General features: G+C 44.5%; 1 protein-coding gene across 1 annotated transcript in view; it reads right to left on the bottom strand.

Annotated features, from left to right (window-relative positions):
* Positions 1–14229, bottom strand: part of PRKCH (protein kinase C eta) — a 214941-nt gene that overhangs the window by 73334 nt on the left and 127378 nt on the right. The window contains exons 7-9 of the mRNA XM_019750783.3: positions 13968–14095; positions 10481–10624; positions 10131–10304 (exon numbers count right to left, since the gene is read on the bottom strand). Coding sequence (XP_019606342.1) covers positions 10131–10304; positions 10481–10624; positions 13968–14095 — 446 coding nt within the window. The remainder of the gene's footprint in view (positions 1–10130; positions 10305–10480; positions 10625–13967; positions 14096–14229) is intronic.

The raw sequence follows: 14229 nt of genomic DNA, 5'->3' as shown, positions 1-14229 counted from the left end.
GACATCATTTTAATGTTTAAAATATCAAAACACTGTAAGAATGGAATTAAGAGACTGTGGGAAGAGTTCTAAGACTCCTTTCGTAACACCTATGCGATAAATCAGTACAGACTGTCCTAAAGAATTGGGTAGGAGTGAGCTTGAAATACAGTGTGCTCTTTGGCCATACAAATATACGAAACCTGGGATGCCTCTCACAGAAAGCAAACAGGAACTCCCTGGGTGGCCTTGAAGGGGGGACTGGGCACACGAAAACCCTCCAGCAGAGCAGGGAGGGTCTGCAAAGTATTAGCTGACAACAGAAAGCAGGAAGAGCAGACTCAGCCTCGATGGCAGCCAGGTTCATGTGGGGGGCACGGTTTCCCCGCAGCCTTCTGCTGGGCTGTCAAAGAAGAGACCAATCAACCAGCAGAACAAGGAAGACTGTACAAATAGCAACGGCGGGCTGCTGCTCTTCCCATTACACCTCCTGCTTTGGGTCCCCCAAGCCCACTGGGGATAGGGAGCCCATTCCCAAGCAGAGGCAGTGCCAATAGCTTGGGCCCCTTCCCAATAACCTCCATCAGGTCCTAAATTCACTGTACTCCAGGCAAAGGAAAAAGTGTACTTCCTATGCAAATGTAGCTTCAGGACAAGGCCCTTCTAAGCAGATGGCAGCTCTGAGCCTGTCCTAAACAGTAATCCCCAAACTGCTACGGTGACCAGCTACATTATGAACCTTTGCCGAATGAATGAACACCTTTGATCCTCACCTGTCAGTGGGCAACTCTCTATTCTTCCAAGTGGGCTAAGTTGATACTGACTGGGCTAATTCTGTTGTGGGAGGTCCTGGAATGTTCTGGAGCCTAGAAGAGATGGACACAGCTGGGGTTTTATGAGGGATGAAGTAATTATGGAAAACGCAAGTATTTCAAAACTAAAACATTATGGTCTGTGGTTTCTACCAGAGCAGTCAGCGTTTTACACTGCATGATTCTGTTTTCTGGGTGGGGTGGTCCCACAGCAGCCACTCACAGGTGTAGCTTCAGGCCCTGGCCTGAAGGCCCCAGTCAGCCAAGGCAGGAGTCAACCGAACTTCCCATGGAAACACCTCAGACCCCCCCACGACACTGCTTAAAACTCAGGTGCTAGTTGGTTTGTTAGTCTTCAGCACTCTGGTTGCACTTCTGAGGAAAGATGGGCAAGGAGGTGAGGTTGTCCCCCATAGGTCAGTGTTCATTTTCAAGGACCTTTCCTCTTGTAGTGTAACGCCTGTGTTTGCTCCATGCTAACTACCGCACACTGCTGTTCCATCTATTTTATCTTCTCTTCCCAACTAGACCAAGGATTAAAAGAACTGTTTCTTTTGCCGCACACTCAATCAGTGTGATCCTGTACTGATGGACTTTTCACTAAACTGTTTGGCATGCAGCCCATCCCATTCTCATCCCTGGAGCCGCTCCAGGCACTTCAAGCCCAGTGCTTCAATACAGGGCCCTGTGGAGGCCAGATTATCTATGGTTTGGCAGGTTCCCAGTCACAGTCAGGGGAAAACCATAACCAAGACTCCCCACCACAGATCTCCATCCATCACAGGGAAACATGGGGCCAAATTTGACCCTGGCAAGTCTCAGATACGTCTAAGGAAATTACACACAATCCATGAGTCATCTTACCAAACACGGGGGTGGTGGGTCTACATGATTGCTAGATCATCGATGATGATTGTGGCAAGCGATGTCAAGGCCAGTTATAACGGAATAACCTCAAACTGAAAAACACACGAAGCCTTTCAAACCCTTTTGTCACACTGAGTATCCTGGCAGTCCTACCCAAATAGACAAAGCCAAAGGAACAGTGTGAACTTCAGGTTCTCTCATTCCCAACTCATTTTCAGGGCCCTGTTTACCCACAGAATGTCGGAAAGACTGGAAGCCCAAGAGGACAGAGGCAGAGGTCCCAAATAATCCCCCAAGAAACCCAAAGACTGGAGTTGGCCTTTGTGCATTTTGTACCCAGATGGAACACTATTAATAGCTGGGAATATGCCCAACTGGGAAACACCATGTTCTGGCTTGGCTCATTTTCTATTTTGATCTGAGCCAAAGGCAAACTACAACAAATGACCCATAAGCGGACCAAATTGTATTTGTGGCAGTCATTGCTCAGGAAAAGGAGGAAACCTCGTTCCAAGCATATAAGAGAAATTATCCTTAGCTATTTCATAAAAGGCCACAAAACTATATATATATATATAAACTGCTTTGTTCCAGTCTAATGTCACTATTCTTAGCTGTACGCATTCCAGAGAGAACACATTTCTATTTGTGGTATAACGGAAATGGCATAGATTATTAAGCTGGGCAACCTGGTTAAGAATCCATGATGTGACTCTGGCTTGCTGTGTGATCTGGCAGAAGTTATTTAACCCCTCTGGACCTCAGTTTCCAGATCTTTAAAATGAGGATAATAGTACCTATACTTCCCTGTATTGTTTTGGGTACTAAATGAAATATTTCACTCAATAGATATTTATATTATAAAATGCCAAAATGTACAGTTTTATACACATTGGTAACAAATATAAGCATCTAGAATGTATTCCAGGGTCTCAAAGAACAGCAGCTGCTGCTGCCATGTCATTCTTCACGCATCCATTCCACAAAGCCAATACCAGGTAGGCTCGAAAAATCGACCAGCTATGCTAAGGCATTAACGGAGGCCTCTTCAGAACCCTGCTCCATGCAGAGGGGAAAGGCTTTCAGCGTTGTGGGCTGCACTCACCTTCTCCTCACCTCACCCACCAACACAGGGCCTTCCTCTTACCCAGGATGTCCCTGCGACTCAGAGCACAATGGGTAACGCTGCTCCAGGGGCCAAGAATGCCTTCTCCTTCCCCAGGCCAGCTGCTGGCAGCAGCTCAGCAGACAAACGGGCCTGGCTGCCACTACCAGATGCTCACTGAACACTTAGGAAAGGAAAGAGAGCTGGAGGGGCTGGAATACAGTCAGGGCCAGGTGGGGCTGTGCAGGGCTGAGGGGTAGGCTCCCACCCCCCACATGCACAAAGCCAGCTGAGGGTCACTTTCTGGAGGTATCTCTGCTAACGGGTTCCTGAAGGAAGAACATAGGATTTCTGTGGAGGTGTTTATCTGGAAAAAAATCAAAGGCAGGTAATCTTCCTAAAGACAAGGGAGCTTATTAGTTAAGTCAGAATTAGAACTCAGAGCTCTCACGCTGAAGGTGGCAATGTAGTCCCCTGCCTGATGAAATTCTGAAAGATTCATTCCAGGGCCACATGACTATCTTGCTTCTTGCTATCTATCTTGTCTGTCTGTCTGTCACATGCACACACACACACACACACACGCACACTCACTCCTTTGCTATTACTTAATACAACAGTGGAGAAAAGAATACAGAGAAAAGAGTGCTCCTTGCACTCCTGTTGCTAGGAAGTGATTTTCATAACATACTTTAAGTATCAGTTAATGAAGTATCCCGAAATCATTTTGCACAAGCTGTGTAAACTGACATCACGAAGTTTACAAGATTCCTAGAGCCCCTAACCCTCAAAGGTAGGATTTCTGCTTTGTTGATGGACACTGGAGGCGTGTCTTTTTAAGGAAAGCTATGCTCCTGCCAGGGGCTCCGGGCACCCTGCTTTGTGTATGACCCTTACCGGCTGACACCCTACAGACACTCCGTCAGTAGCCTGGATACTGTGAGGAAAGAACTGACAGGTAGAGGAACGGGTGGGAGGTGAGAGCAGAGCACTGAGCTTCTGTCCCTGTAAAGGGAGGGTCTATGCATTCTGTGGCCCACCTGAGTGCAGCACGTTGCAAACACAAATGTGAGTATTCCCAAAAGCACGAGGCTCTGCAGTGGCTCATCTCTCAGACTTGGCCCCAGGTCCTGCAGCCGAGAGGCAGCTCTTGGGCCCCGGCATGGCGTGTCTCGTGTTTTCCAAATGGAAACCTTTGCTTCAATAAACTGGGTCTCTGAACAAAGACTGAAGCATCTGACCAGTATTCACTCTGCCACTCCCCCTCCTGCTACTGCGGAGTCTTTGTTCTCTCTCTGGGCACTCAGCTGAGGGCGCCAGGAGGAGAAACTCAGTAGAGAGCCCCTGGGAGCCGGGGGTGGGGGAGACCCGGATTCCAGGCCATAAATGCCAAGAGGCCCAGCTGCTGACACAACAGTCACTGATAAGGATGAAAGGAGTGTGAAGGGAATTTAACCTGATGGAGTGGGGAAGGCAGCATCCACTGGGCCTGCACCCTGGGACGGGCCCTCCTGGCTTAATAATGCCTCACTCCTCCCGCTTCCACTGCTAAAGAAATATAACCACATCATCAAAATTGGTAAATAGAACAAAGGAAAAAATCATCCATAATCTCACTAGCTTCATACAGTCCCTGGTAGTTTATTGGCATGAATTCCTCCTAGTATTTTTGGAGGACGGGCCATGTTTGCCAGTTTACTGTCTTGGGTAGAACCTGATGGAGATACGTGCTGGTCATCATCATAAATTCTGTATTACTTCCTGGACTCCAACCTCCTAGTTCCACCACTTACCGTATTGAATTTTCAGCAAGTGACTTAACTCCTCAGTGCTTCACTTTATCACTCAGCAAAATGAAGATAACAATTGTACCTAGCTTACCGGGCTGTTGCAAGAGCTGCATGCTATAAATAATACATGTTAGGTGCTTATGACAGCGTCTGACACGTAATCATTTAACTGCTGAATATTTAATTATCTCTTTACTGGCTGAAAATTTTCATCAAATACTATATTATTTAAGTAAACTCCTATTGCTGAATGCTGACATTGTTTCCAACATTTTTCCATTATAAATAATGCACTGAGAATTAAACATCTTTATGTGTAAGATTTTTTTTTTATACTCTTTATGTTGTTTTCTTAGGCTAGATGATCGGAAATAAAAACAGATCGAAGAATATAAACATTTTTATGAGTCTTGATACAGATTATCAAGTTATTCACAAACTATTAGGACTTACGATATTATCAGAAACTTATGAGGATGCCAGTTTAATGATACACTTACAAGTAGCATGTATTATTATGAAAAAGTCAGAGGCCATAATTTATAGGCTCATAATCCTACATAGCAAACTCAATAAATTATCTAATATACGAAATTTTCTCTTTTTGTTTTTTCCAAGAACCAAAAAGAGTTCCAGAATTCCTCCTTTGGGGTGTTTCCTATACCCTCCCTGTGGGGTCTGTGCTGGCCACTGGCAAAGCCCCAGGACAACTTTCTTCAGCATGGGAAGGAGGTAGTCATCGCCACAATGAGCCTACCCTACTCACTTTTAAGTGGTGTTGCATGTGTACAAAGTGGTTCTGCATCCTCTCCTTTGGTCCTCACACCAATCCTGCTTTCATGTTAACCACGAGAGCGTTAAGGCTCAAAGGAATTTTCAGGTAGACTCAAGCCATTCGGACAGAGGAAACACAAAGTTGGAAGAACGAGTTCTTCCATTTCCAAGGGCAATGCTGCTTCCTTGCCAGCAGGCTGGAAGGCAGCCAGGGCAGAAGCGCGGACAGGAGTTGCTTAGGCAGATGATGATTTAATGACCAAAATGTGGCAACAAGACCCCAGTGCCAGCACTCTCCCAACTTCCTGCTGATATGCCACCAGCACCTCAAATTTAATGTATGAAAGGACTGCTGGGTCAGAGCACAGAGCCGGGGCCCAGAGAGTCAGCCTGACAGAGCTGAACCTTGTCTCTACCGCTTACATTCTAAGGGACCCTCTGCAAGTTCCTTTCTCCCTTTCTCTGGGCTTCAGAGACACTCATTTCACAGGGCTGGATTTGAGAGGAATGCTTCTTTAGGGTCTTCACAATGAAATGAGACTTTGCAAACAGCTGGGGAGTGACTCCAACACCTCACTTCAAAATTCTTCAGGGGAGAGTGTCACAGCCCAGTGTTACACACTGGTTAGCATCTCATTTTAGACGCCAGGGCCTGCCAAACCGAGTAGCTAAAAAGTAATAATCTACCTGCTGTAATTTCTCATAGTAACTAACGTTTCCTGTTGTTTAGTTAGGTTTTCAACAATGAATGGGGATAATCACTGAGGATTTCTGACAGATGGACAGACGCACAGTGAGCAAATGACAAGTGTATTATGGAGTCTGACACCTTGCACACCTGAGAGAAGGAACAAACTACAGCAAAATGAAAATTGTATATATATCTCTATCTCAGCATGAGAAAAACTCACTTGATTCTTTTAAGTTGGTTCCCACCACTGGACTTAGGGCAGGAGAGAATTCCCTTTATCCTTTGCTTTGGAGACATCTACCGCAAACTCAAATTCTAAACCCTAATGTCAGTTCCTATCTCTGGTGGAGAAATAAAAATCACCTTGCAGTAACGACTGCCGCCTTGTGGCCACACATGAAACTGTCACGAGGAAAAATAGACCGCCAATACTAATGAAGGCTTAACCTGTTGAATACTGTTGAAATCCCACATGGCCACTCATATTTTGGTGTATTGCCTAATTTATATTTTCCTGGAAAATTCTGCATTGTATATATTGCTTTCATTGGGCTCCCAATCTCTTCAGGTTAATTTCTTGTTCTACTCTACCATAATGCAATCTAATTGACACCTCTGACTACTTCTACACAGTCACAGGGATTGCCTTTTGTAGGTAAAAGTCCCCTCGAGTTGGGTATGAGACACTTTATTTGTTCATTCTAGTAGCTTGAAACAACAGCCACTGCATGACCAGACTAAGTTCACTAAATGCCTATCAACTGTCTGACTCAAAGGTTATCAGCTGATTGAGATCATCTAACCTAATGTCACAGGAAACCGTCTACTCTTTGGCTCAGGACCTGAGCTGCAGCTGTCCTGCTGTTTGATTCATGGTATGAGCAGGGGGCACGAGCTTGAAAGTCAGGCAGACAACCAGTACCACCCACCAAATGGTACCGTCCTTCTTCACCAGGGTGTTTCAAGCCTGAGCTGTCACTCTACTCCTCTCTGAGAAAGCAGCTGGATGACGGGGGAGGCCAGGGGAGGGCTTTATGTAAGTAAAGCACAGGAACTAGCATTTCGGGGATACTCCAGGTAGCAGTGGAGCACAGGTAGAACCATGGACCCCAGACGGGGGAACAGAGAAGCAGTGGCAAGGCGGAAGAGGCAGCATGGAATCCAGGGCTGCCTCAGGGAGCAGCAGACCATGAGGTCAGGAAGGTGGGGCCTCAAGGAGCCCAGACCATGAGGAGGAAGCAGTGCAGGGGGAACCCTGGCCTAAAAAGCTATCAGCTGACTCTCCAGCTCCTTCTGACATGATGGGACAGCGCAGAAGTCCACGCTGTGCATCCCCTTTAATACATCCTCCCGTCTCCCGGCTTGCAGTCTTCCGTACTCCTCTCATTCTCCAGACGGCACATGTGTCTTTTCCAACAAAGATTTGAACACAGGTGACCCTTATTATGCGAATGCTCAGCCTTACAGTCAGAGAAATGCAAACTGGGACTCCAAAGAAGCCATTCTTTTACATCTCTCCAGTCATCAAAATGACAGGTAGCATGCAGTGGTGGGGGCTGGGGGAAATCAGCCTGTTCATACATGGTTTGGGAGAGTGAATTTAGAAATTCAGCAAGCAAGTGGTAAGGGCCTGGGCTGTGCAGTCAGATTGCCTGGCGTCAAAACCTCTGCCACTTAAAAGCTAAACAACTTTGTGTCTCAGTTTCCTCATCTGTTAAATGGGAGTGATGGCAACAGAACTTACTTCATAGGGTTAATACAATGATTAAATGAGATAATACACATAAATCACTTAGAACAGTGCCTAGCATGTAGGTTGTAAACTGTTACCTATCTTTAACCACTATGGAGGAGAAGGCTGGTTGGACTCAGTCAAAATTTTAAATGCATATACTTCTGACCAGGCAGTACAACTTCTAGTAATGTATCATATAGAAATAATAGCACAATATGTAAAGATAAAGGCACAGGGTGAAGCTGAATAATATTGTATGTCCACTATAATTTAATACATATATAGTCACGGGATATGGAGTACAGCATAGGGAATAGAGTCAATGGAATTGTAATAGATATATATGAGGCCAGAGGGGCAATGGATTGGGGAGGAGGGTTATCACTGTGTGAGGGGTAAAATGTCTAACTATTACATTGTTTTGTACACCTGAAATTAATAATTAAAAAAGGAAAGAAAAAGGCACAAGGAGACTCACTGCAACATTGATTGAAATAAAAGACTACGTAAAACCTAAATATATAGCAATAGGAAACAAGTTAAATGAATAGTGTCGTGTTCTTAAAATGGAATATTATGCAGCCATTAAAAATGAGGCAGCTAGGTATGTACAAGTATGAAACAATCTCCAAGATATATTATAACAGTTTCAAAAAAAAAATAAGGTACAGAATGCTGGGGAATGTATACTACCATTTGTCTTTTACAAAATAAATATGAATGCATATATGTGGTATGCATGCATGCTTTCATGTGCAATAAGTTCTTTGAAAGGCTACACATGAAATTAGTAATTGTTTCTTTAAGAGAAAGAATATGGACGTTTGGAGGATTCTTATATTACCTATCACAAAAATTAGTTTTACAGTTGAAAATGCAATCTGGCATGTCATTTCTCTGCTTAAATTTCTTCCATTTGCTCATAGACTAAAATCCAAGCTTCTGAATGCAACACACAAGGCCCTTCATAGCCTGAGTGCTGGGTACCTCTACAGCTTCAGTTCTCACCAGCCCCTCCTCAACTTCCGTACTTCACACATACTGAGCTGTATTCACACCTCATGCTCTAGTTCACCGCTATGCCTGTGCATGTGCTGTTACCCGCTATGCCTGTGCCTGTGCATATGTGCCTTCATTCTCTTTGCCTAACTAATTCTAACTCACCCTTCTGGTTCCAGCTTTGCTGTTACGTTCCCTGCACCATCCCTGAACCAGGTGGGATGTCCTGTTCCTGCTCCCACCACACCCTCTGCTGCCCCAGTGGTAGCACAGACAAGGAATGTGTCCCAAATTCACTCTGCAGAATGCCCTCGGATGATAAGAGGACTCTGAGATATCTGTGGCAGACCCTCTTGGCTTCTCCGGAGCCATCTTCCCTCTTCATTGACAACAGAAGCCCAGTGTCGAGCCCAGTGCTAACTGGGGAGCACAGTGCCACACCCCAGGGGATGAGTCAAAGTTGGTGGGAGTCTATCATGGTACACCAGCTTATCTTGGCTAGACGGTTGCTCTTCCAGCCTCCTTTTAGCTAAGGTTGAGCAGGCTACTCAAGTCTCAAAAGATTTTCCTCTCCCTGACAAAAGGAGAGTGGCCCATGCAGCCCTTGTGTATGTCCCCACGCTTCCTGCTCGGATGCTGCCATACGAGATGTTATGTTTCAGACAGTGGCAAATAATTGAAACCCCAAGGGAAAGAGATGCCCAATGTCACTGAGCAACTAATCCAACCCTAGCATTGCTACTTCCAGACTCCTCTAGAAAAAACGTTGTGCTAATGAACTAAACTCATCTTTTCTGTTTATTGTGTAAAGCACAATTGGTCGGGTATTCTGTTGACTGCAGCCAAAAGCTTCCCTAATTGACACCATTATAGAGTAGACAGACTCCAATCCCAGATCAGTCCACAGAATCGAGCCATGTCCCTGATTAAGGCCAGGAGCAATGTCGTGGGACATTACAAATCAAGGTGCCCTCTCTGGGCCTACCCTGGTCTAAACTGTATCTAAGCATTTAGGAGTAGAGCCAAGGTCAAAGCCACCAAGATAAGCAGCCTATGACATTTACTCTATTCTTAGACCTCCGTAACCTTCACTCTGCTAGAGAAGACTTACATATGAAGACCTTTCCAATCTTTGAGGACACACAACCCTCAAAGGGATCCTTCCCCAGGACAACATGAAAGGAAGGGTTAATTCATTGGTTTCAGCATTCCCTCAGAGGTCATCAGAGGTCACTGGGTACCTTCCTACGGCTCTACCATGGGAGCCTATTACCCCCCAAAGTTTCTGATATTCTGTTTTGTGAAATCTTCAACATCTTACTGTGTCAACTCTTTAAGAAAGGAGGCCGTGTAGGCCATTAGTGTGAGTCACACTTACAGGCGTCTGAAAGCAGCAGAACAGCTGAGTGAGGAAGGGGTGACTGCGTGCCAAGGACAGGATCCTTTTCTCCGTCATTGTGCATTCCACATCGTCGTCCTGCAGAATCACGTCCTTCTTTAGCACCTTCACGGCATAGAGGTCTCCTGTTTCTTTTATTCTTGCAAGCATCACCTATGGCAATGCAGAAGGAAGGAGCATGAGAACTCTTGCAGTTCTTAGCATGTGGGCACACATGGCAGAAAGGGAATGGCCCATAGGCAATGTGAGTGTGTATACACACACCCACACCCAAACAACATGCACATAACATGCTTACTTTAACCCAAACAGTGAAAACCAAGACTCACCTTCCCAAAGCTCCCCTTCCCCAACACTCGGATGAACTCAAAGTTGTCGATACCAAGTCGATTGGCAGAATTAACCCCGACCCCATTTCCTTCTTTCGTGCTCTCTTTTCCCTGTCGTCTTAGAGTCGATCTGGAAACGAGCTTCTGTAGAGAAAAGAGGGAATACATTAAGACAGAAATAGCAGCATGGGCATGAAGCATTTATGGATGGAGAAGACCTTACTTGCAGCCTAACCCTCAAAACAACCCACGGTGAAAGATCAATTCAGGTTGACGTGTGACCAGGTTCTGCCATTCAGAACTATATCCGCACCAGCCCCTGATCGGTGCTTACTGTATTTGGGAAAGAATCAGTTAAAAATATATCTAAAGCCACCGAGTTTAAGTTTGTGTTCAAATGGGCATGTATAGAAACACCTTAGTTGGGTCCCTGTGGTTTCTTGCGGTGGCTTTTACAAGGTGGTCAGATTCCAAGAGCGCCACCTGGTGTCCACGTCTCACAAAGGGAGGTTTTCGTGTTTACTCAGGATCCAGTACCACTCCATACCAGACAAGAATGAATGAAGCAACATTATTTATACAATATTTAAAATTATATAATAGAAATAAAAATCAGTGTAAAAGCTGGAACAATGAACAAAAGTATGAAGTATTTAAAATACCTATAATCTTACCAGCCCTCTCAAAAACAAAAATATGAAAATAATTACACATACACACATACACACATCTTCCCACTTGATTGATTTTTTTTAAATATAAAATTGTTTCATAACACATTTTTAATTTCATACTTTTTCATCTGTATTTTCCATATCTTTAAATTTTCTTCAAGGACCTGAATTTTAAGGGCTGCCTAAGATTCCGTTTTGTGGCTACCTCACAATCTATTCACTAATTCCCTTGCTAGGGTTAGCTCCCATTTTTCACTAGTATATAACACCATGGTGAACATGCTTTCATTCAAATCTTCAAAGCAGGGTGATTAGGAGTCTAGGCTTTCAAGCAGGCTGCCTGGGTTCAAGTCACAGCTGTGCAACTCAACCCAATGACCTTGGGCAGGTTACTACCTGTCCCCTCCGTGCCTCAGTTTCCTCTTCTAACAAAGGGACTGTTATAGTACCGGCCACATGATTTATTATGAGGATGAAATGCTTGTAAAGTACTTAGATCGGTGCCTGGCTCATTCAATAACCATGAGCTGTGTTGTCGTCATTATCATCATGACCATCATAATCTATTTTCTTAAGAGAATTTTCTAGAAATGGAGTTCTTTAAGCTAAAGTGTTAATTTTGGAGACTTTTGAGACATAGTCAACTTGCTCTCTAGAAAAGTTGACCACCAGCAGAATGAGTGTTCCAGCCTCAACACACTTCTCACCAGAAGTGTTGTCTCCTCGGTGGGTTCTCCAGCCCCATCCCCTGGTACAAGCCCCATCATGGTGAGGATGCTACTTAAAGGCAAGGTGACTTGCAGATGTCCACCTTGGGACATTTATAATACAAGCTACCACTAAACAACAGATCAAAGGTCTAACATCCTGGAGCTTTGACCTATTTAGATTTTTAAAAAAGTTTATCTGGGTGAACTTCTAAGTAATGTTTGCAACAAACGACTGTGCAATAGCCTGAAACTGTAAGGATTTTACTTACTCAGCCCAATAAAACAGTGATAGCAAGATATAAAATGGGGTCGGCCCGGTGGCTCAGGCGGTTGGAGCTCCGTGTTCCTAACGCTGAAGGCTGCTGGCTCGATTCCCACCTGGGCCAGTGGGCTCTGCCCTCTGTAACTAAGATTGAACATGGCACCTTGAGCTGAGCTGCCGCCGAGCTCCCCGATGGCTCAGTTGGTTGGAGCACGTCCTCTCAACCACAAGGTTGCCGGTTCGACTCCTGCAAGGGATGGTGGGCTGTGCCCCCTGCAACTAACAACGGCAACTGGACCTGGAGCTGAACGGCACCCTCTACAACTAGGACTAAAAGGACAACAACTTGACTTGGAAAAAGTCCTGGAAAAACACACTGTTCCCCAATAAAGTCCTGCTCCCCTTCCCCAATAAAATCTTAAAAAAAAAAAAAAAAGATATAAAATGGATCATCTTAAAAATCCAATTGTTTTAATAGTTTCTCCTCCAGATCTCTGATCAAAAATTTTTCAAAGATAGAAAATTTGTACCAGCTTGAATTTCACTTCCTCCACTCAAATACTTCCTCTGGTTGGGCTGGCACTGGCAGAAAACTCTAAGCCAGGGTTTCTCAATAATTTTTTTTAACCCATTCTTCTCTTCTGATAAACTTAAGATTCTCTGTCTCTTTTTAATGTTGTACTGTCAAGTAATAGGTAATTTCCATTTTCCTGTTATTAAATATCATAGTACTAAAGATATTTGGCTCAAATGACATATGACAAGTGGCACTGCCCATTCCTAGAGGTTGTGCCACATGGTCTACCTTATTCGATCGTATTTTAGAAGCCATGGTACGGGCTGAAATCCTTAATCTATGCTCTTCAGCAAGAGCTGTCCTGTGTATTAAAAATTCCCCTCATTATAGTAGCATCCTGCCTGTGTATCCACAAGACAGACAGACTTGGATGGACTTTGTCAATGCTTTTCTGAAACAGCAAGAAACAGTGTCAATCCAAGTCTCTGATCTCCCAGCTATCCTTTACTAAAAAGGAAATGGGATGTTCAGTGCTGACATGTTCTGGAAAACCAAGAACCTGACAGTGATTATACTTCCTTTCCTAAGTCCCCAGAGATATTTAACAGTTAAGTTTAGAATTTTCCTGAATGGCTATCACACTAAACCTTCCAGAAATCCCAGTAGTAGCCATAGCTCTTTCCCAGGTCTCTGTAGACCCCGGCCAGGAAGGTAGCCAGAGGAAGTGGGCCTGGAAAGCAGTTGATGCTCTAATGGATGACAGTAGGTAGAAGTCACTCAGGGAGGTGGCAAGACAAAGCATGTCCAAGGCAACTGATCCCACTCCACCCAGGCCCGGGAGCTGAGAGGAAGGAACTCCTGTCTGTCGCTGAACTTGAAAGATAAATTCACAATCCATAAACAAAAACTGCAGAACTGCTGGATTCCTGGAGAACCTCAGGAATGTTCAAGTTCAGCGCCTTCACAGAGGAGGAAGCTGAGGCCCATTGTTACCAGTCGGAATGCACTGCTGGGGGTCCAACCAAAAGCTTAACCCAGACCCCTGGATTCCAAGCTTTTTACCACACCACACTGACAGGAAGCTGACTTAAATAAATAAATAAAAAATCCTTCTTCTGCTTCTTGCTGTATCTGCATGCTTATTACTTCTTGTCTCAATTGCATATAGAATCTGATTTGTGGAACAAAATGCTCTTTAAAAATGCAATAAATCTGTTTACTGTGTTTGCTGAGATTAGGAACTTTGATTATGCCACATGTGCTCATTTGAGCTTACCAAATCTGAACTTCTAAATTATGATATGTAGAAAAAGCAAAGTCTCACCGAGGTTGGAGAAATATTTCCGGGTTGGAGGCCCATCCCAGCCAGAGTCTTGGCTAGCTCCACCGCATTCACCCCACAGTTAGGGGCCACGTTTGCCTGACATCGGATGTGAACATTCATTTTACACACTGGAGGGAAAAGAAAGGGATCCAAATTCAGAAAGGAGCCAAGTCAACATGCGCTGTGAAAGAGAATTTAATAACCTGAGAGATGATGACAGGGGAACTATACAGGCTGAAAAATGCTATCTTCTCATAAAATT

Source organism: Rhinolophus sinicus, chromosome 3 (assembly GCF_057876585.1).
Source record: "Rhinolophus sinicus isolate RSI-liver-muscle chromosome 3, RSI-T2T, whole genome shotgun sequence".
Lineage (NCBI taxonomy): Eukaryota > Metazoa > Chordata > Mammalia > Chiroptera > Rhinolophidae > Rhinolophus > Rhinolophus sinicus.
This window is presented reverse-complemented; position numbering and strand designations above follow the sequence as displayed.